The sequence below is a fragment of the Neltuma alba genome, unplaced genomic scaffold (genome assembly GCF_004799145.2).
Source record: "Neltuma alba isolate B1F8T4 unplaced genomic scaffold, ASM479914v2 tig00011756_pilon, whole genome shotgun sequence".
In the NCBI taxonomy this organism is placed as follows: domain Eukaryota; kingdom Viridiplantae; phylum Streptophyta; class Magnoliopsida; order Fabales; family Fabaceae; genus Neltuma; species Neltuma alba.
In genome coordinates this window covers 177,931-202,131 of record NW_021636384.1, presented here as the reverse complement: position 1 = coordinate 202,131, position 24,201 = coordinate 177,931, and the positions used below count along the sequence as shown (strand labels likewise).

Below are 24,201 nucleotides of genomic sequence, written 5' to 3'. Positions count from 1 at the left end.
TATCTTTAAAATAGAAAGGAATATATATATATATATATATATATATCTTAGTAGGGCTCTAGTCATTGTCTTTCCAAATTTTAAAGGTCTTCTAGTCAATGGTCATAACTATCAGCCCCGCGAGTGAACTTGTGCTCTCATCTCATAACTCCAACAGTTCGATGCGAGGTATATCACACGAGATATCGTGATGTCATAACATATCACCTTGCAGTTTGGTTTGGATAAGGAAGATAGAAAAGGTGTGAGCAACTGCGTTCAACTGCAATAACTACCTTAACCGTAATGTCGGCTTTAACCCTCCTCCTTCCACCACTCTCTCCTGCCTTCTCTTCCTCTTCTCTTCACAATCCCCTTCCTTTAACCCACCTCTCCGGCGTCGGCCACGGCAGCATCGCCGCCGCCACCAACTCTGTAACTTCTCCTGTCTTCAACTTCTCCGCTACCTCCACCACTTCTTCTAACGTTGAACCTCTATTGCAATCTCGTTCCCCTTCCTCATGGATCGAAGAGCTTCGCTCGCTAGCTCGATCCAATCAGTTCGACCAAGCCATTTTCGCATATATAAAAATGATGATCTTGTCGGATATTCAACCCGACAATTTCGCTTTCCCTGCTGTTCTAAAAGCCGTAGCGGGCATTCAGGATTTGGATTTGGGCAAACAGATACATACCCATGTGGTGAAACTTGGGTATGCTTTGTCTTCTGTGACCGTGGCTAATTCCCTTGTTAATATGTATGGGAAATGTGGAGATATTGGGGGTGCGTACAAGGTGTTCGAAAGAATAACTGATAGAGATGAAGTTTCGTGGAATTCGATGATTTCTACGTTATGTAGATTTGAGGAGTGGGAATTTGCTTTAGAGGCATTTCGGTTGATGATTTTGGAAAATTTGGAGCCTAACTCATTCACTTTGGTGAGTGCTGCTCTTGCTTGTTCCAACTTGCGTAAGCACGATGGGATCAGGCTCGGAAGGCAAGTGCATGCCTATAGTCTGAGAAGAGGGGATTGGAGATCATTCACAAACAACGCTTTGATGGCAATGTATGCAAAATTAGGAAGAGTCGATGACTCAAAAGCTCAATTTGAGCTCTTTGATAACAGAGATTTGGTCTCTTGGAATACCATTATTAGTTCGTTCTCACAAAACGATCATTTTATGCAGGCCTTATTTTATCTTCGGCTTATGCTTCTTGATGGAGTTAAACCTGATGGGGTTACATTGGCAAGTGTTCTTCCTGCTTGCTCCCAATTAGAGTTGTTAAATACCGGAAAGGAAATACATGCATATGCCCTGAGAAACACTGATTTAATTCAGAATTTTTTTGTTGGTAGTGCTTTAGTTGACATGTATTGCAATTGCAAAGCAGTTGAAAAGGGTCGACTGGTTTTTGATGGAATATTGAAAAGGACGGTGGCTGTCTGGAATGCTATTATTGCTGGTTATTCACAGAACGAGTTTGATGAGGAAGCCTTAAATATCTTCATGGAAATGATATCTAGTTCTGATCTTTGTCCCAATGCAACCACATTATCAAGCATTCTACCAGCTTGTGCGCGCTGTGATGACTTTTTATGCAAAGAAGGCGTCCATGGTTATATACTAAAAAGGGGCCTACAGAGGGATAGATACGTGCTAAATGCATTAATGGACATGTATTCCAGAATAGGTAAGATAGAGGTTTCAAAATTCATCTTTGACACCATGCAGAAAAGGGATATAGTTGCTTGGAATACAATGATCACTGGTTATGTTGTTTGTGGAAGGCATGATGATGCGCTTAATCTTTTACATAACATGCAAGGAGAAGAAGATGAAGACAATCTCAGCACTGATGATGATTATGAGGATGATGGGGTTCCCCTCAAGCCAAACTCGGTAACACTCATGACAGTGCTTCCTGGTTGTGCTGCCTTGACAGCACTGGGTAAAGGGAAAGAGATTCATGCTTATGCCATAAAACAGATGCTTGCAACAGATGTTGCAGTAGGAAGTGCGCTAGTTGACATGTATGCAAAAAGTGGTTGCTTGCACTTAGCTAGAAGGGTGTTTGATCAAATGCCTATAAAAAATGTTATCACCTGGAATGTTCTCATCATGGCATATGGAATGCATGGGAAAGGTGAAGAAGCCTTGGAACTTTTCAGAAGAATGTCAGCTGAAGGAGCCAAGAACAATGGAGGAGTGAGGCCCAATGAAGTGACTTATATTGCTATATTTGCTGCTTGTAGCCATTCCAAAATGGTGGATGAAGGCCTTGCTTTATTTAACACAATGAAAGATGAACACGGGGTTGAACCGCAAGCTGACCATTATGCTTGTCTTGTAGACTTGCTTGGTCGCTCTGGCCAGGTTGAAGAGGCGTATAAGATGATCAATTCGATGCCATCTGACATGGATAAAATAGATGCATGGAGTAGCTTGCTCGGTGCTTGTAGAAATCACCAGAATGTGGAAATTGGTGAAATTGCAGCCGAGCACCTATTAGTGTTGGAGCCAAATGTGGCAAGCCACTATGTTCTTTTGTCTAACATATACTCTTCAGTTGGATTGTGGGACAAGGCAATGGATGTTAGGAAGAAAATGAAGGAAATGGGAGTAAGGAAAGAACCCGGTTGTAGTTGGATCGAGTTTGGTGATGAGGTGCATAAGTTTCTGGCAGGGGATATGACACATCCCCAAAGTGAGAAGCTGTATGATTTTCTTGAAACTCTATCAGAGAGAATGAGAAAGGAGGGATATGTGCCTGATACTTCTTGTGTGCTTCACAATGTTGATGATGAAGAGAAAGAAACTCTTCTTTGTGGACACAGTGAGAAATTGGCAATAGCTTTTGGCCTTCTGAATACTCCTCCTGGAACAACCATTAGAGTAGCCAAGAACCTTAGGGTCTGCAATGACTGCCATCTTGCTACTAAGTTCATATCAAAGATCATGGACAGGGAGATTATTTTGAGAGATGTAAGAAGGTTCCATCATTTCAGAGATGGAACTTGTTCTTGTGGGGATTATTGGTAAATAAATAAATATATACCTATATATGCATAAACGCGAAGGATTATTCATTTATTTATTTTAAGCTCGTTTTGTAAACGGAATTGGTGATTTTTTTAGTGTCAAGTCAAGCAAGATCTAGTTCAGCACATATATTAGTAAGCTGGGTGAATTTTACTTGGTTTTTGAGAGATGATTTAATGATGTGATTTCTTTCTTCCGTAAAATATTCATTCCTGTTTTGCACCTAGAGAAAATTCCTCATAACTAAATTTATTTTGATCAAAATATTTTTGAGTCAGTAAAACATTTCCAAATTTAGTGAGTTTTAAATCTAAAAGATAAATAATGAAAAACAGATATAGAATCAGTAGACAATTATAAGATTAAAGTATAATTTTAATCTTTTAACTTTACATAAGATTTTAATTTAGTTCCTTAACTTTAATTTTCATTCTACATAGTGTTTGAGATGCTGATGTCACGAAAAAGGTTCAAAAGCGAAATGAATGTTTTTTTTTTTTTGAATTACAAGGCAAGCATTACACTTGAAGGTTCAAAACAGAAAACATTATCCACTAAAAGGCGACGCAGCTCCCTGGCTGGAGCTTTCCCAGTCAAGTCTCAATTGGTCTAGGCATATGCTGAATACATTCCATTGCTACTGACATTGTGTGCGTTTCTGGCTAGGATATCAGCACACTTGAGTGCTTCTCTGTGTGTATGAATAATCTCAAGGTCCCAACAGGAGAGTACTAGAGCCCTTGTATCGTTCACCATCTCTTTTAGGGGATGAGTGGCGCAACAGTCTAACATCAGTAAGTTAACGGCTTCCATAGAGTCAGTATACAGTTTAATCCGTGCAAGCTCCATATCTTTGCAGACTTTTAGACCTTCATATATCGCTTGAAGCTCTGCTGCTGTGGTTGATGTGAATCCTAGGCATTTCTAGAATCCCATCAGCCACTATCCTCTTTCATCACGAACAACTCCTCCACATGCGCCATGCTTTTGACCTGTGACCGAGCCATCCACATCAATTCTGATTACTCCTTGAGGTGGTGCCTTCCATCTGCAACCTGCTCTATCAGGTAGTTGATAAATCTGGTGCTTTAGTCTATTTTCCTCCACGCTTTCCATCAGTTGGTGCAAGTAGTGATGATATACTTCTCTGGGTTGGGGATGCACTCCTTCGAAGGCTTGTTTGCATCTGCTCTTCCAAATTAGCCAACAAACCATTGCGAAGACTTTATGCCACGGCCAGCGTGTTAACCTTCTCGCTCCTGGATTGATCCTCTGATTTCTCTTTAACCAAACCTGCAAATTTCCACTAAAAAACACAGGAATATTACGGGGGTTAATGAATAGTGCCCAAATTCTTTTTGCAAACTCATAGTCTCTCAAAGCATGAATGATGGTTTCCTCACTATTACACTCATAAGGACACTCAGGTGGAGTATTAGAACAGTGTCTCGCTCTTAAGGCATTTGTGGGGATTCTCTCATGGATGACCTGCCAAAGGAAGAACTTGACTCTCTCAGGAATGTCCCATCGCCAGATCTTTTGCCACTGAGTGCTATTGATTTCTGATTGGTAGCTTTCTGCTTTGACTAGTCGGTAAGCAGATTTGACATTGAAGTTCCCATCGTTTGACAATCTCGAATGGAAGATATCATTTCTCTCCTGCTGAGTTGGTTTTACTAAGCAAATTTTTCTGATGACCCAACTTGGGAGTATCTCTTTCCACTTATCAATGTCCCAATTTCCACTACTTGTGATAAAGTGGTCCACCGTGGCTTCAGGATCAATAAGGTGGAAGTTTTTGACTGCATAATGTATAAGCGGCCTGTCCAGTGGGGTCCATAGTTCATTCCAGGCATTTGTATTTCTACCATTACCGATCTTCCTTCCTACTCCTGTAGTAAATTTCTCCCAAACTGAAATTATAGCCTGCCAAACTGCTGATTGCTTCCTCTTCTTTTCCACTGTAGGGTATTTGTCCTCTCCGCACTGGTACTTGTCCCTCAGACATTGAACCCAAAACACTTCTGGTCGGGTGAGTAGCATCCAGCACAGTTTCATGATGAACGCAAAATTTTGATATTGTAAGTCCCGAATCCTTAATCCCCCAGCCTTCTTCTCGCTCTTAATAGTCTTCCAAGATATGAGGTGCAATTTCCTATTGTTTGAATCCTATCTCCAGAAAAACTCCCTGCTTAACCTTTCAATCTCCTGCAGAACCCCAACTGGGAGGAGAAGAGTTTGCATCTGGTAGTATGGTAATGAGGATAACACCGATTTGATGAGTACAGTCCTCCCTGCCAAACTCAAATACTTGTTTTTCCAACTTGCCAATTTCCGGTTGACTTTTTGTATGATTGGCGCAAAGGTCAATTTAACTGCCCTTTTATGAAGAATCGGAACCCCCAAATACTTCCCCAAATCAGCTGTCAAGTTAACGCCTAACATTTAACTGAATATGTTTGCTCTAGTCGCATGTATATTCCTTGAAACAAAGACTTTAGATTTTTGGAGGTTTATGTTGTGACCAGAGACTTTATAGAAAAACATCATCACCTTTCTGATTTCAGTCATTTGTTCCTCGGAGGCTTCACTGAAAAGAACCAAATCATCTGCAAAAAATAGGTGGGATAGCATAGGACCTCGACTGCTCAACTTCATAGGTTTCCAGTTACCCTGTCTGACTTCAAAGTCTATTAGTTGCCCCAGCCTCTCCATGCAAAGAACAAACAGATAGGGACTTAGTGGATCACCTTGTCCAACCCCTCTGCTTGGCGAGAAGGTTTCAGATTGAGTACCATTCCAGGACACTTTCATTGTGGCGGTTGAAACACATCCCATAATGATTTGAACAAAATCTCCTCTCAAACCGATACTTCCTAAGGTGAAATTGAGGAAATTTCAGTCCAACCTATCATATGCTTTTTCCATATCAACTTTAACTGCTACAAACCCTTTCCCACCTCTTTTGGTTCTCATTGTATGAATTGCTTCTTGAGCTATGATAATATTATCACAACTCTGTCTACCCTTGATGAAGCTACTCTGATTTGGTTTTATCAATAAATCCATTACCCCCTTAAATCTGTTAGCTATCACCTTACTCAGAATTTTGTAACAGACATTACACAGAGATATGGGTCTGAAGTCCTTTAGAGAGGTAGGATGATCTACCTTAGGAATCAGCACAATCTTTGTTTGGTTTATCTCCCTGATAGTCGAAGGATTACCGAACATGTTGGAGATCATTGTGCAGATTTTCGGTCCCACAACATCCCATTGGGATTGAAAGAAATGAGCATGCAGCCCATCTGGTCCTGGCGCTTTGAAGGCCCCCATTTCAAACACTGCGTTTTTTATCTCCACCACAGAAACCTCCTTCTGAATGTCATCAAGTTGTCTTGTGGAGAGCGAAGGGAATTCCACTGGCCATGTGTTAATATGACTGACATTTGGGTCTTTAGAGTATAGGCTTCTGAAGTAATCTAAAGCCATATTGCTCATTTTCTTCTGGTCAGACGTCCAATTGCTAGTATCATCTTTTAGGGCTTCAATCCTATTTCTTTTCCTATTCATCATACAGGTTGCATGAAAGAAGCCGGAATTCTTATCTCCAAACCGAATCCATTGGCATCTTGACTTCTGGAACCAGATCAACTCCTCTTGTTGGCTTAATTTATTATAATCACGCCATAGACTTTGCTCTAATAGAAAAAGTCCATTGCAGGGATTAGCGATTTTAGCCATGTCTATGCCCTCCAACCGTCTGATGATTTCCCTTTTCTTCTTTGGAATGTTTCCCACGGTCTTCTCATTCCAGATGCCTGCTTGTTTTGTGAAAACTTGCTGTCCTTCCTGCCATTGTCGGTTCTCCCAGGAGGTTCTAACTAAATCTTTGAAGCCCTCCTCAAGACACCAAGCAGCTTGGTACATGAAAGACAACGGACCAGTCTTCTTGGGGTTAGTACCTCCCGAGACCACTATGACCCTGTGATCAGACTTGAATCTGAGGTGATGGAAGCACTTAAAATGAGGGTAGGAAATTTCCCAGTCAAAATTACATAATGCCCAGTCTAATCTTTCTCTAACCCCCTCTTTTTCCCACATGTAAGAATCCCCCACAACTGGAACTTCAAGCAGATTACAAGAATTTAGGCAATTCCTAAAGTGTGCCATCATCTGGCTTATCGGAGGGGCTCCTCCTATCTTGTCTTCTAGAGTGAGAAACGAGTTAAAGTCTCCCAAAACTAGCCATGCATGATCGGCCAGCTCTGCTACCTTCTTTAGAGCCTCCTAGAGATTTTTCCTTTTCGCTACTGTTGTGTCTTCATAGACAAAAGTAGTTAACATACTTTCCCCAGAAGCCATATCAGTAATTTTGCAGTGGAGAAGCTGAGTAGTTGACCAGATATATTCCACAGAGGTTTCCCAGTCATTCCATAACACCCAAATCCCTCCAGCAAACCCTGTAGCTTCTACTCTGAGCCAATTGTTAAAGCCCAATTTTCTGACCATTTTATCAGCCCTATCGCCACTTATTCGAGTCTCAAAGAGGCCCATAACATTTATACCATATTTCTTTATTACATCTTTCAGAATCCGTGGGAAAGATCTATTACCAGCCCCACGGCAATTCCATGAAAAAAGCGAAATGAATGTTTGTTATCAGAAATAGGCCCTATCCAAAGTACTGAACGTGCTCCAATTTGCTTACGTCAAGAAAAGCGGTATTTTGAGTGAATTTGGAGAAAAGGAAAAAATCTCTTATGGTTTCAATTTATCTCCTGTTTGTTTAGAGAATTTGGAAGCCTCCCCTTCAAATTTAGAGGTTTCGGAGGGAAGAGTTGTATTTTGATCACAACAAAATCATAATCCTTACTTTTTTGAAAGCTAAATAAAAAAATCATTAAAATTCGTCTAATCCCCTCCTCTCTAATTAAACTCAACTAGAAATTATTAAAATATTTCCCTTTCCTCTAGTAAAATCACTCCATTTCCTTCCATCCTCCATGCTAAATTGAAAAGACTCCTTAAAAGAAAAGTCAAGGTTGTATAGTCATTCACATTTGACTCTACATCCATTCGCTATCCCACACAATGTAAATTTACAAATTTTACAAAATTATTATATTAATAAAGTTCAAAATTTGATTCAAAGTAAATTTATAAGTTTACCCTGAATCAGATTTCATTATTCAATTTAAATGGCATAATTTTCTCTTACCTTTAATATATTTATTATAAAACTAAATATAATCTCCTCCGAATGAACCTTAAAAAAAAACATTGGACTTAATTGAAAAATCGTAAGCTTGAAATCTAGGCTGCCTAGATCTAACACTTGAATGAATTAAGAACGTCTTGATTTAGGGAATCCAAATCCTACATTGATATCAAAGTGAGCTTCATTTAAGATATTTTAGTTAGTTTCGTCTAATTGGTTCCACTTTAACATCACATCCTTTTATATAGCTTTTAAATTCACCTGGGGCATCAATAAAGAAGTAGAAAGAGTGAAAACCATAGAAAGAGAAGCATGGATAACCTAAGCATTATCTGTATAACCACGCATGTCACAAAATTTCTCACATAATACAACCTAGTGACTTGAAATCAGAAGAGTAATCTGTCTCGATAGATGTCCAATGCTTGGATGACTTTCTCTATGAACAACTTCCGGTGCAATCTGTACCTGCTCATGTAAAGTTCACAATGACGGTCATTAAGAGAGGATTTCATCAGTCAATTGAAAGTAATATCAAAAGAATTTTATGGAACTTTTAGATGATGTGAAATAGACATACTTTATTGCAGCTTCAAGAGTCCTGGTAGCATCCTGCAGTGAATCTGGGGCCATATATATATATATAAATATATATATATTTAAGCAAAGTATTAGCTTTTATCAACAAAAACTCAAATTAAAGGCTAAACACTAAACAGGCACATCAAATTTGAACATGGACGTTATAGCAGGCTCAACCCAACCTAGTGGATAACATTAGTCCCAAGTTACTAGTATAAATCTTATTAGGGGAGCAAAGATCGCAGAGGCAGTGAATAATGTAGTCTTCTAGCTGTAAGTGTCAATATGAGTCGGGTCTTATGGGCCAGCCCGTTCACTATGAAGTGTCTATATGCATTTATCATGACTAAAAACAAGTTCAATGCGTCATGCATGACTCTTTTTCTGTGCTTGTTTATGACCCTTCAAGCTTGGCCCATAGAGCTCGCTTGCGGCTGTAATTGGGCTGGGCCAGGATTTTACCTACCTTCTTTTTCGGCCTGTCAAATCTTAAAAGGCTTACTGGGAAGGACAGGCAGACAGTCCTTAATTGAGAGCCTTGCCGATAAAATGAATTTTTAAGCTGGTAAAACATTCTCAAAGATAAAATTTTGGGATGAAATGAGAACAGATACAATGGCGTCAGACTATGCAAACCAAACTTGCCTAGCAATTTTTGGTCTTGCTTGGAGGTTGTGGGAAATTCTGAAAGCATTTGTTGGCATTCATTTTGTAACTCCTTCACAGCCTTCCGTTCCACACTAGGAATTGGAGGAACATCCCCATCTGACCAAGTTGGCAGTGTTCGTGCTGTAGCTATGACTGCTCCGTCAACAAAAGTATCGCCCTCATTAGATAGCAGAGCTGCGACAAATTTCACACCAAATTTTATTAATGCCAATACACATAGCAAGCAAAATAACAATTTGGTCCCTATATGACTCATCCCGTCTCCAAAAATCAGTGAATGCATGAGTTAGTCATTATCATAAAATTATCACATATTAATCCTCTTGTATAGTGACTAAAAAATGTTGAGGAATAATCCTTTTATTCAGTACTCACTAACTTCAGAGACTAAAAATAATTAGCCTAACAATTTAGAGACACAATAGTTGGTTTACTCTAAATTATTCACAAAAGCAGACAGCAGTTTTAAGTTGACCTACTTTCAGCTCCCAAAAAAGAAAAAAAAGTTGACCTACTGTTATGATAATACTCTTCAGGAAGGCCAGATATGTTGAACACTGACAAGAAGGTATCCAAATGTATGCGTGCATCTCCAGAGAATTTGATCTCATCCCAAGGATTCTGCAAATTTAAGTTATTTTGAGATTACAGTTCATGCATCTTGGTAATCATAGGCAAGCATGTAAGCAAACTGATTATCATAGAAATAGATATATCATTTGCAAGATTGAATATTTTTATATCATGGTTTTGAAAAATGAACGGGGTGTACAAACCGGAACAGACATTTGTGGTGTACAGGTTTTACTATGGTCAAATGGACCACACATATAATCCAGAGTCTGACGCATAATCGCTATGTACCTGCCATCTTCATGAGGCCTAGGTTTAAACTTTGAAGTTTGAACTGAGATGACTAGTTGAACTTACCAGTACAATACAGTTTTCAGAGTTCTGCTTAATTAGTCTATTGAAATATTTTAAAACTTATAAAACACCTAAAGTGAACCAATCAACTAACCGTAGCTGAAAAAAGATCTCAAACTAAATTGTACATGTTACAGAAATAATTATACCGTAGCTGACATTCATGATGAAGGGCTTCCAGCATCTGACTTCTTCTAACTAGCATGGTAGGGACTCATTCGATTGATTTCAAGAAAAAGCAGAAAGAAATTAGAGTGCATTGTTTTCCATCAGGTTTAAAATGGAAGCGAAAATTACCACAGATGATGAGAAGCCATATCTTTGCATAAACATGTCATTTTTTTGTCTGCTCATGTAATCAACCGTCATCTGTTTAAAATTTTTTGACAGTATAGTCAGGATCACAATGTGTCGACAGGAGACAAACTACAAAATAAAGACTCAGAGGACAATACTTTTTCCACTCCACATCTCTTTTAGAAAACGTGTTGATATCTTGATATAGCTCATAGATAATAACACTCTCCATCTGTCACTCTAGGGGTATCCGGACCATTCATTTGAAGATACATTGAAAAAAAGGGGCTATTATACACTAACAGTTATGTAGCAGTCACCTATAATTGCATCATGTGGTTGTGCAGCGATTGTAGTGTAAGTTGTTTCGCATTTTGGGGAGAAAGAAAATTTGCACATACAATTAGGAAAATTATCTCTTTAATTAATTCAAATTTTGGAAGTATGAAAGAAAGCGATATAATAGAGTGGCACTCTTTGCTGGTTTGCATCACTTTCGGCCAGAATGTAACAAATTTTCACCCAGAGATTCTTACTAGTAGATCTTCAGGAGAGATATCTTTTCTAGCTTCTATGAGGGTTCAGCTTATGAGCTTTTCTGGGAGAAGGGAGGTTTTTTATTCTTATAATCTGTGTGTCCTGTTCCTTTTTTATGGTTGTTCTTCCTAGGAAAATTACTGAACCGTCTGTTCTCTCTGTTACCTTTCTTAATAAAGTCTTATAAGAGATATTAAGAACTAGGGAAAGTAAAATAGGTCATAAGAATTGCCCTTTTCAGAGGCACTAAAGAAATAAGAGTCTTGTAAGTTAAGAAGTTACACAGTGCCTAACGCGTGCAAGAATCTTTCCATAATTGTGTCATGAGAAAATCCGTGGGTCAGTCTTTTATATTAAAAGTCGTTAGTTTTTCAATTAATACGTTTTGTTTGGTGTCACTCCCTTTCTCCCAAACTTCAGCTTTCCCTAATTTCTCAACATTCTGCCAAAAGGAAAACTGTTTCCCCTTAGTCCCTATGACTATAACCAAGGTTCGTCGTCCATGCCAAATCACCTAATAGTTCATGCATTGAAGAAGGATTTGGAATCTAGCTCTAAGCCAACCAACAGAAGAGATAAGTTATCAAACTGTTTAAATGAGGCAGAAAATTCAGAAATGGGGCAGAGAATTTGTGTTCTTCAAAGTGTATTATCTGTCACATCATAAATTGGCGAGGTCTCCATTTATAGGCATGAGCCATAGTCAAGTATGCAAAAATATTCTTTAAGAGAACATATAGTAATATCCTTAGGACCTACTCCTTCGGTCCTTAATATAAGACCCATTTAACTAATTTGATTAGATTAAGAAAGTTAGGTAAGTTGGTTAATTATAAGAAAAGTGATACATTTTTCCTAAAACACTATAATCATCTTTCTTAATACTCTCTCTACCTATTCTACTTGATTATGATTGAGGGAGTATCCATATGGGTAATTTAGAGAAAATTGATAAATATGAGAAATGGGTGTTATATTTAGGACCAAAACCAACTCAAGAATTAGATCCTATATTTAAGACCAAAGGAGTACTATGCTAAGAAGAACCAAGAATAGAATTTAATACTTCCACATAAACCAATAGCTACATTTCTCTCAGCTTTCTGCGCATAATTCTACTTTCTCCGGTTTTAGACAAGAGATTTTGTATAACCCATTACAGTAACATTAACTATATGCAAGGAATCTATTAAACATGTCTTCCAAAAACAAGTTACCTCATCTCCCTTTCTAATCCTCTGTCCCGCATTTATCAGCACCTCAAGCATCCGGTCCTTGAAGCGCCAATGGAAAAAGCAATTTGGCTCAAACGAATGGTTCAGCATGTCTAGAAAACAAGACTAAATTGGTCAAATAGATTAAATAGGCAACAGCATAAACTGATGAGCATATCTCCACACCTCTAAGGAGTGTAAGACGTGTTTTTCACACTATTGTTTATTTCCCTCTGCGACTTATATTTTTTTTTTACATTGCAATTGTCAGATTTCCATAGACACATATACTTTTCCCCAAACAAAACCATCTATTTTTCTGTGGAAAGATGTACAACTTGTTATACAATATGAATGAGGAAAAAATGAGTGAAGATTTTGACTCAGTAATTTATTACGACAAATAAACACATGGCTCAGAATAAATGAAGGAAAAGCTACCAACCATGACAGTGGGGAACAAGCAGATGGACTTTTCAGAATTAGGCAGAAACACATTTAACCAAACACCCTCAAAATAAATGAAGGTATCCAAAGGAAAGGGGAGAAATCAAGGCATTGTGATAAATGAGACACGAGGATATATAAATCGATTCATTTCACCATGCAAGAAGTCCTTTCTCATGCAAAATATATGGGATCGTGATAGTTTTCACAATAGAAAACTCATGCTCTGGATTCTTGCTTTATTTGGATGGAAAGGCAATACAAATATAGGGATTAGCTCAGGGAAGGAAAATGAGAGATCTCAAATGCTGAGAACCTAAACAAGGAAAGAAAAAAATCTACAAATGCTAGGAAAGAAAGGAAAAACATAAAAACAAACTGTGATAAAAGTTTGACAGTCTCAAGTAACCAGAAAAGGAGAAGAGCAATTATTTGCCAATTATCACTGAGATTACCAACAAACAAAATAAGTTTTGAACAATTTCCAAAGGCATCTCTACTTCATAAAATTAGTAAGAATCGCCTCTTACAGATTTAACAGTCCCCTTTACTTTCCACTGAGGTCGCATGGCAGCACTAATTGGAATTGGATTTTAGGGCCATGGATTCGTCTAGTATCTTGTGAACAATTATTGTCAATCCATTACGGCTTCCATATCAGGGGGGAAAACTTGGAAATTTACATGGTATCTATCGAATTTGGGATTCCAATCAGCCAACAATGCATTTGAAATCAGGGATTATGTAAGGAAACTGAATCTAGAGCAAAACTATAAACATGATAGAGATTTTGTTAAGGGTTTCGGAAGACCATTTGTTGTATTTGTCAAATTTGGAACTCCACTGGGCCTCGGGTATTTAACTTAATACAAAAGGCGTACAATGATAGCATTACTATCTTCAAATCCACCACAGATTTCATGACATTAATTCAAACTACCAAACAAATTGATCTCTACATGCTGCCATCTTCAAAGAAAAAAGAAAAAAGAAAAAAGAAAAAGCTCCACGAGGAAGGTAATTAATAGCCAACACCCTTATAACTGAAATTAAAGTAGCTCTTCAAGTCAAGCTGGAGAAACTGATTCATCACACAATCTCCTGCTACTTGTTCATCAAATTCTAATATTAATAAACATATAAAACAGACTAAGGGCATAATAGACAAATTGTTGAATTGATAACTAATGAAGTTATAAAAATATGACAATTGTTTAAATATATTAAGAAAGAAAAATGTTTCATATAGTCAGGCTAATTTTAGATAAATAAGCTTACCAGCATAAGGAATCAGCATATTTGCATCTTGATGTAGTGCACCAATCCTCATTTGCATGTTAATGCATCGTGATTGTGCTATACCAACTGCCCACATGAACCTTTGAGGATCACGAGCAAGACGCTTTATCTTAAGGGGAACACTGTTGTGCTGAGCAAGATTGAAAAGATTTGTTAAGAATAAGAAATGAAGCATTGTACATAATGGCATATAATAATGCGAAGCATAGTTATATTGATAGCACATAAAAGAAATCCACTTGCAATGGAAGAAGCATTTAATGCCATATTGGTTGACTTATTAGGGCGCTAAAGTGGAATTTAGTGCAAATTATATTATATACATATATATATCAAATATATTTAATATAATTAGAATGACAACAAAATAATAATCTTTGAAAAAGCTATGCTTGCACTTAAAACATAGCTCATTACAACTCAATTAACATCTAAGATATCACTGAATCAACAATTAAAAAAAAAAAATCAAGCGGCTGAATCATAAATATGTCTGAAGATTCGGGGGCTATTTGGTATATGGAATGGAATGGACAACATATCACAAGGTAAACATTCAGTTGGGGGCAGTTTTGAAATGCATCAGTTGCATAATCCCAAAGCATTCACAATAAAAGAATGCTTTACAAAACTAGCAAAGAAAAATGAGGAATTCATATGGAGAATAGAGAGAGCCAAGAAAGGTCCTTTTTGGTGTGTGCCTTCAGTCCCATGACAAAAAAGTGAGGAATAAAGAAGATAGCATGAGTGAAAAGAAAGGACAAGCCTTATAGAAAACAGACGAGACATGGTTACTCATGACTACAGGGCAGTCAAAAACTTCCTCAAAAGACAGCAGTTGCTGGATTTTATCCTTAAAAAGCATTGCATTTAATTTTTGCTCTGTTTTCACATGGTAAAGTACGCAGCTTGAGACAGGCTGTTACAGTGCTTGCAGCACTTGCTAAATTAAAAGAGGCAATTAGCTCTTTACCCAATTCTTCTCCCAAAATTCTAAGGCATGACGTTGCTGATTCCTTATGGTAGATGCAAGATTCGAATCCTGCAGCTCCAACAGTTCTTCCTGCAGGGTATACAGATGAACAAGAGAGCATATAAATCATGCCAGACTATAAGGTGTAAAGTAAGTTAAAAAACAGATATGCATGTAACTATAGATATGAGTTCTGAGGAACTTGGGCAATAAAACTTAGAAAAAGAGGACTCAGGCCGACAAGGGCAACATATATTTTCTGATTCAATGTTAGTAGTCATCTTCCCAAATAAAAAAATTGGGAAAAAAAAAAAAGACCTTGAGTTACAATAAATTGCCGAGGATGGACATTTTAATAAGCCAAATGCAATCTCATAGTAAGATTAGCTGCACGACTCTTACATTCAAATCATTGATGAAGCCACCCATCAAATGCAACTGAAAAGAGGAATCAATTAAAGCAGAGTGTCCAAAAGATAGGCCCACTTATCAAACAACGTGGATAAGTAACAAAAATTAATTTTCAGTGTGATGACATGATTCAACATCAATGCAGAAAAGAATAAATGGAAAAGAAAACTTGAAACGTTAAAAACTTCCAATCCAGCATGTTAAAAGTGTGGCACTGTTGCATAATAATATAGAAGTTAGGTGTGACGGTTAAGAACTAGCCGTTAGGGACCTAGGCCTCTAAATAGAACAATACTCGGATTGTATTGCCTGAGATAAATGCTGAATAAACTTGCGCATTACTCAGAACCTTCTTGACTCTTCTCTTTCTCTGACTCCTACTCTCTCTCTCCTATTCTCTCAATCTCTCTGTCCTCACTTCCCATTCCCCTTTCTCCCTCTTCTCTTTAATTTTCAGAATTACAATCATCCATCAGACACTGACGTCAATTTTTAATCAGTATTCAGCACGATTGTCATATTCACACTAACTCAAGAAAGGGATTCATCTAATTTAAAATATTATCAAATAAAGGTTTAATAATATAAAACAGGTGGTACTCACCTCTTTCGCCAGAAGTAAGCTAGTGCACTCATCAGCACTGGGTAAGAAGTCACCATACAACTGCCAAAAGTTTTCCTGACAGTCCATTGCATATAACAGCAGGCATGCTAACCTAAGGTGCCAATCTGTCTGCCACAAAAGAGTCATGCAATTAGAATTAAGATAACCTGAACCAGCAGGAGCATATTTTAACTTCGCAGGTGCTATTGCTCATGGAACTGAGACAGACCATATTCAACAATCAGTCAATCAATAACATAAGTGATAAACTGATAAGAAGATGTTACAGTCATACACAAACTATGAAGGAAGGACACACTTAGGGATGTCAGCATGTCAAGTATGGATGCCACCACCATACGCCAATGACATGTATCCATACATATTTAAAAGTAGGAAGTTTATAAAGGACTTAAAGGGGAAAAAGCTTAACTTGAAAATTAATGACCGATCTATATTAGGAAAGAAGCCAAAATAAATTATGAATGGAAGACTAAAACCCAGTATTAAGAAATACAGATTTTTACAAGAATAATAGTTCAGGGTGCTACAAATATAGGATGAGATCTATTGTGATTTTCTTTGGAGGGAGTTCATTGAATGAGGAGTTTAAAAGGTTCAGATTTGGGGTATGACACATTTGTCACACATTGAAAGTCTGTAAGACTTCCAATATAAAATACCATGAATCTCCTTGACAACCAATCTAAATTTTACGTTAGATTCTCTGTTTGATCTTAAAATTAACATGGCCACTTTAAGATATGGCTGCTTTATAATATATAAACAAACAAAAACTTCAGTATGTTCATTTTAGCTCTGAATTACTGTCTTGAAAAAAGAATTGAAAGTACCTCTGGATTTGTTGAGTTGATAATATCAAATATTGGATGTCCCACTGGAATTATATCAGGGAAGAACATCCATGGGAGCTTCTGACGCACGGTTAACATCAATTCAAGAGGAATTTCCATTATAACCTGCTCAAGCAAGTACAATTGACATCAATATGGAAAATGAATTTGGACTATGGCCAGATCATAGGTTCCCTGAATTTTGCTATATGTACAGCTAGTTTTTCATGTGCCAGAAATTACAGCTGTACACATGCTAAAAGCTACACACCCTGGGTCGGCGAAGAGGTTCAACATCTTTAGAAGCATACACACCAAAACCGTCAGGCCCTTCCTTAAACTCAACTCCATAAGCTCGCATGCTTCGAATATAACCTATCTTGTAGAAATCAGGGTCTGCTGGCTCCAACTGCAGGAACGAAAGAATTTCCATGAAGCCATAACTCAATTTTAACTAAAAGTGAAGATCCCTAAACAACACATGGCAACAAAATTTACTCTGCTAACTGAGACAGTATAGTCCAGCCAGGGCTTCTAGTCGCTTCCCAAAATCTATATCTATATAGTATAAAATCTATAGGAAGCTATACCATGCTAGTCATGGCATAAATAGCGTGGCTCTTCGTACAAAGGACAAAACCACAGTCTAGTTGTATCAAAATTAAAGACTCCCAAGAACTAATGGTGGAAAAAGTTAACTTGCTAACAACAATAAAACTTAATTCACTCACTCTGAGCTACTGGAGTCAGACAGGTCCCACTTATTATTCCATATCAACAACTGAGAAAGCCTGATACTAGCACGAATAAACACAACAAACTCTATAATGCTCAAATGTATAAATGCAAGTTGAAGTATTTTGCGATACGTGTGTCAGACACAGCTCCGCCGTTAAAGTGCCGTGCCATTGGGCACAACCGATGAAAGGATAAGTGAAATAAGGTTTGGAATTTACCTCAGACGACGACTCTTCAACTTTGGGAGGTTGGAATAAGGGGAATGGGGCTGAATCAACCAAAGCTTTGATGGGTCGAACTTTGCTTTCGGAGTCGCGGCAAAATGAGAAGCTGGGTCGCCGAGAGCCATGGCCAAATCCTCTCAACTGCTTCAAGTGAAACCCAAAATTGATGAAAAACTTGAGATTGAGAGTTATGGAAAGAGAAGAACAAGAGAAGGAAACTGAACCTGGGTTTTAGAGAAGAAGCTGTGACTGGTAGGCTGAGAGAGAGGCCAAGAAGAAACCATTGGAAATGAAAAGGGATTGAAGAGAGTGGAAATCTAAGCGCATAAAATGCGCTCCACCGAGTGGTTAGTGAGATGATAGCACCAGCAGCAGCAGCACCATGAAAGAAAGAAGAAAAACTGAAAGAACGTTATCCGGTTTTTCTCCCCGGAGAGTGTGTCCTGCTTCTGATTTCTCGGACATATTTTAGTTCCCATCCTTTCTGTGTTTTTGCTGTATTTGCTTTAGGCAATCCTCACTGCTACTGTCGTCGCGGCTTAATATAAAAATTAATTAACTAATTTAAATATATTAAAAAAATTATAAAGTTAGTTTTTTTTTTAATAAATATGTTATTTTTGCTCAAATATCTTTACAAATCATGTGATTAGCTGAAACTATTACTTGATAAAACTTTTAACATATACAATTATTACAAAAATTATTTTAAAAAAAATATAAAAGACCAAGTAGATTGAAATCTTATATTTAGAATCAAATTAAAATCAAACTAACTTTATATTAAAGACCGAATGTAATATTTCTAGATGTGTTTTATGAGGTCTATCTCATGTCCCTCAATATAATAATTTGTGTCTAAAATTTTAAATTAATATTTTTATTTTTTATTCCTATTAAATATATGTCACTTATTACCTTTTTGTAACAAATTTTCACTCATTATTTGTCTTGTGCTCTTTACAAACAAAAGTATAATTGTAAAAATACATATTATATCTTACATATTTATTATTTTTAATTAAATTTAATTAATATTTTGAACAGCGTGATTTTAGTATTCTCCCCTTTCTGCTGCAAAAACAAACATAATTATTCATCTTCTTCCTTATATTTACTAACAACGTTTCTTTTTATTTTTTTTTTTGGGTATCCGAAACAGTTTCTAGTTTTTCTGGGTGTAGGAACAACGTTTCTAGCTATCCCAACGCTAAGCTTTTAAATGGTACAAATTTTTGTTATAAAAAAAAAACCAACAATGCTTCTATATTCTGGACTAATTTCATTTTCTTTTTATAAACAATAATGAATTCGAGGATGGAAGTTTAGGGACCAACTTTCTGGTAATTAACGTTCAAATAGTTTAAATTGTATTAATGTATGTAATATGCAATGGCTGATTCCTCTTTGTAATATACTACCTCTGGTCCTAATTATAAGAGCCAGTTGACTAATTAGAAGAGATTAAGGAAGTAAGTTGAGTTAGTTATTTGTCCTAAATAGGTGTTGTTTTTTCTAAAATATCCTTACAAATCAAGTGTATTGACTAGAACTATCATTGTTAGAAGGACTACTTTGGAAAAAAATATATAAATATGAGAGACAAAGTGGATTGGGATCTTATATTTAAGATCAAAATAAAAATCAAACAGGGTCTTATATTAAAGACCGGAGGTAGTATGTAAAACAATCACACACATACAGAGGCTCAGCCTCAGACAATGAACTTAAAAAAGCATATTTTAATTTGTTATTTTGATAAAATAATTACCACAAGCGTTTTTTTACAGTTTTACGTACATGTTGATCTTTATTAGTAACAGTAATTATAAGTCGACCATTTGACATGCTTTTTAATTAATTAAGGATATTTTGGTTAAATAACATTAACTTTTACAACAACATGATCGAACTATCTTATTTTTACGTTTTTTTGGTGATAACATGAACCATCTCATAACTTTTTAAAACTTATGCATGCAATTTTAAATTATAGATATTTTGGAGACGTTGAATAACTCTCTTTTTTTCTTTTGGCAACTGAGAATTAGTACTCTCCACGATTAATAAAACTAGAATATGTTTTTTCATTTTTTCCTTTTAATACAAAGATCACCTTTTTTTAAAAGAAAAAGATAAAATAATATTAAATAATATAAGTTTAAAAGTTACAAACAGTCAGTCAAGTAAAATAAAATCGTAAGAAATTATAAGAAAACTAATATTAGAATAACCCTAAAGTTAATAAAGAAAAATAAAAAAAATAAAGCTAAGATCGTGAACATCGCATAAAACGCTTATAAATAAGAGATTGATTAACACATAATAATCTAAAAGCAAGTTTCTACACTCCGTTAGGAAGTAATCAGGAAAAGGCTTCAGCATCTAATTGATGTTCTTAATATGAGCCAATCAATAGGAACACAATGATTTGCTTCCCTAAACATGTGATTAAAATCCAATTGCATATAGATAGGTTATAATTTTAATGTAAAATGACTAAAAAAGACATAAAATTTATTGAATAGTAATGTTTTACTCCTCCAATATTTAATATAAGACCTATTTAACTAATTTGATTAGATTAAGGAAGTTAAGTAAGTTAGTTAATTATGAGAAATATGATATGTTTTTCTAAAAATACCATAATCATCTTTCTTAATATCATCTCGCCATCTTCTACTTGATTATAGTTGAGAGAATATCCATAAGGGTAATTTAGAGAAAATTAAAAAATATGAGAAATAGGTCTTATATTTAGGACCAAAATTAACTCAATAATTAGGTCTTATATTAAGGATCGAGGAGTATATTATATGTTTTTAATGTGGTAATAGTTAAAAAAATAAATAAAACTATAATTAGAAAATAAAAATAGTATACGCATATAATGTAATGATTCAAAAAAAATATTAAAATTAAAATTAGACAAATAAAAAAATAAATATTTTATTGGAAAAATTGTAAATACAAAACAAATTATTTTAATAAAAATTATATAAAATAAGTAATGTAAGGAAATAAAATAATATAACAACAAATAAAATGAATAAATATATATAAATAAAAATAACATTACCCCAAATCGACATGTGCACTGATAGGACATGGGACGTAGGACGTAGGCAAATAAGGACAACAGTAAACAAAGAAGCACGAGGAGTAAGGACAAAAATGGAAGAATAAATAAAAAATGAATGGGATATGAGAAAGCGGGAATTACAATCAAGACTCACAGAAAAATATAATTACCAAAAATATTCTAATAATGACCTTAACAGCCTGTAATGACAAGTCCTATAATAGAAAATGATAACTTATAGGACTTGTTTTTCAACTGTTTTTTTTTTTTTAGAACCTCATTATAATTCTCTCTATGAGAAACTAGGAGGGGTGCGGTGAAAAAGTAATCAGAAGTGGTGGTGGAAAAAAAGTTACTTTTGGGCATAAGTCAATATCAAAAAAATACCAATCCAAACGAGAGAAATTATCAACAGCAATGTTCACCGTGGCTTTTGAAGGATGCACTGTGCTTTTTCCTATGCCAGCGAGGCAGCGACAATCTAAACATTCTCGTAGCTTTTTGATAAACCCGAAGAAGATCACAAGTAGCAGAAGTCTTAGGGCCTGTTTGGCAAATGACCCAAATCATGATTTGAGTCAAAAATTTGGTAAACTGGGAGGAAAATCAACAAACCACGGTTTTAGAGCAAAATCACGGTTTTGGTATAAAACCATGGTTTTGAGCTTAAAATCATGTTTTTATAAGAAGTGAATTCATTCTATTTTTGACTCAAATTAGAGAGTATAATTTTGCCTCTCAGAGTAGATCCCAACAGTAATATGACTTTAAGACCTCTCGATTATTTTTCTATAAACATATTTAATCTTACATTTTAGAAATATATATACACATATTAATTATTTATTAATTATATTATCTTATATATTATTAAGGGATAATTAATATATAAGTCCTTATAGTTTCAACTGGTTTTTAATCAAGTTTCTATAATTTTTTTTCTTTTTATCAGGTCCTTATACTTTCATATATTTTTATTCTAGTCCTTATAATTTTTTTTCTTTTTATCAGATCCTTATTGTTTTACTTTGTTTTTAATTAGGTCCTTGTAGTTTTTATTTTTTATTTTACAAATAATAACATTTTAAAAATAATAAATTATTGTAACAATCTTATGTTAATATTCTTTTAAATTTTTAGTTAAACAAATATATTATTTATTTTCAATTTGAATTTTTATAATTATAAAATTCAAATTATAATAATAAATTTTTATAAAATTAAAATATGATTATAAATAATTTATATTTAAGTATAATTATTATTCTGATTATTTATTAATTACTAAATGATTATATTAATTATTTTTTCCAATTATATAATTATTAATTTAAAAATGAAATTAATTTTAAAGAATAAAGTTAATAAATAATTTTTTAAAAACTACAAAGCACCTAATTAAAAAAATAAGTGAAACTATAAGGACCTGATAAAAAGAAAAAAAAATAGAAGGACCTAATTAAAAACACACGAAAGTAAAAGGAGCTGATAAAAAGAAAAAAATTTATAAGGACCTAATTAAAAATCAGATGAAACTATAAGTACCTGGAGATTAATTATCCCTATTATTAATTGTGTTAGTCAAAAATATATTATTAACAATTTTATTCTTTCAAATTAAAATATATTATAAAATCTATTTTTTATGTAATTATTATATTAACTTATGCTTTTTTTAATAATTTGTACATATAAAAAGTGCTTCTGATAACAACTATCCAAACACTCTGACTTTATCAGAATCACTTTTTCACAAAATCTATTCTCCCAAAATCTATTTTTCAGAAGCTATTCTCCAAATCATGATTTGATTTCATTCAAACACTTCCTTAGACCACTTTGATTGATAGGACTACCAATATCTCTTAGCGTATCCAATCTTGTTGAGGCAGCTTCCACATGGTACCTGTAGACTACTTTAAACCATAAGTGTCCACAGAACCATCGATGCATACTTTGATTCATAACTGTGTCCACTTTAAACCACGTTTTGTGAACTGCCTCCAACAAAACTGTGTTTTGGAACCACATGAAATTTAAGTATCTCCAAACACAAAATAAATATGAGAAATAGACAATATGATTATTAAATTTAGGGAAAATTACTACCCACACATCGTAAGAAAATTAAATATAGAGAAGTTCTAACAAGTATACTTTTCTACAAGTTTTTAACTGTGAATAAATTTTATAAGTACATATGAATATTTGTTAAGTTTGGCTTATAAATATGATTCTTTTTGGACATTTTTGTATTCAATTTATTTATGTAGGACCTATGGGTCATTTTCACATTGATTTATTATTTCAATATATAGATAAGTAGATGATCTGTTTTAAAAAAAAAAAAAGAATAGCAAAGAAACATTGACCATGTGAAACAAAAGATCCGTAAATCATAGTCTAATGAGGATAAAAATAAATAACAACAAAACCAACTGTGTGAAGGCTACGAAATAATTAATGTTGTACTATCAGTTTATACTGCTAGTTTATTTCTTATCAACCTGATTAATATAAGTATTTCTTAAATAATGCTAATCGATGCTGCGAAAACAGAAACTCTCGATAGAATTTTGAAAATCTTTAATAATTTTGACCACATTCATAAAATTTATGACAAACGATCAAGAGACTAGTTGGTATTGGTATGGACACTAGAGCTCATCTCTCACCTATCCAGTTTTAATTAGCAATATTTATATTTTATTAGGATAATTTACAATGTTATTACTTTTCATGTTTAATTGGGAAGCTTATCAATTAGAGTTAATTGATCACTCTACCCTGTGAATAATATGTAACGTTTATCTTCCTGTAGGTTATTAGGTTATTGGCTCTTTATTATACTATCTTTGGTCTTTAATACTACCTCCCGTTCTTAATATAAGACCCTGTTTGAATTTTATTTTGGTCCTAAATATAAGATCCCAATCCATTTTGTTTCTTATATTTATGTATTTTTTTTCCAAGGTAGTCCTTCTAATAATTGTAGTTCTAGCTAATATAATTGATCAGTAAGGATTTTTTTAGGAAAGACAACACCTATTTATTATAAATAATTACCTTAACTTCTTTTCTTAATCTTCTCAAATTAGTCA

General features: G+C 34.9%; 2 protein-coding genes across 3 annotated transcripts; one reads left to right on the top strand and one right to left on the bottom strand.

The window, feature by feature from the left end:
- The first annotated feature begins 185 nt into the window (after positions 1-185).
- On the top strand, positions 186-3,188 carry LOC114717578 (pentatricopeptide repeat-containing protein At3g57430, chloroplastic). Its single transcript, XM_028902787.1, has one exon. It carries the CDS (start codon positions 286-288, stop codon positions 3,019-3,021), a length of 2,736 nt encoding a protein of 911 aa, XP_028758620.1. The 5' UTR covers positions 186-285; the 3' UTR covers positions 3,022-3,188.
- Positions 3,189-8,532: 5,344 nt separating this feature from the next.
- LOC114717575 (protein PLASTID TRANSCRIPTIONALLY ACTIVE 14) lies at positions 8,533-18,445 on the bottom strand. 2 transcript variants are annotated; one of them, XM_028902784.1, is made up of 13 exons: positions 18,243-18,445; positions 18,013-18,159; positions 17,328-17,465; positions 17,057-17,182; positions 16,203-16,331; positions 15,188-15,277; positions 14,194-14,344; positions 12,472-12,581; positions 10,718-10,789; positions 10,009-10,114; positions 9,470-9,667; positions 8,823-8,865; positions 8,533-8,710 (listed from the first exon to the last, which is right to left on the bottom strand). In XM_028902784.1, the coding sequence occupies exons 1-13, from the start codon at positions 18,300-18,302 to the stop codon at positions 8,632-8,634; spliced, it is 1,449 nt and encodes a 482-aa protein (XP_028758617.1). In that variant the 5' UTR covers positions 18,303-18,445; the 3' UTR covers positions 8,533-8,631. The 2 variants fall into 2 exon arrangements, with proteins under 2 accessions (XP_028758617.1, XP_028758618.1); XM_028902785.1 differs by lacking the exon at positions 10,718-10,789.
- Between the last annotated feature and the right edge of the window lie 5,756 nt (positions 18,446-24,201).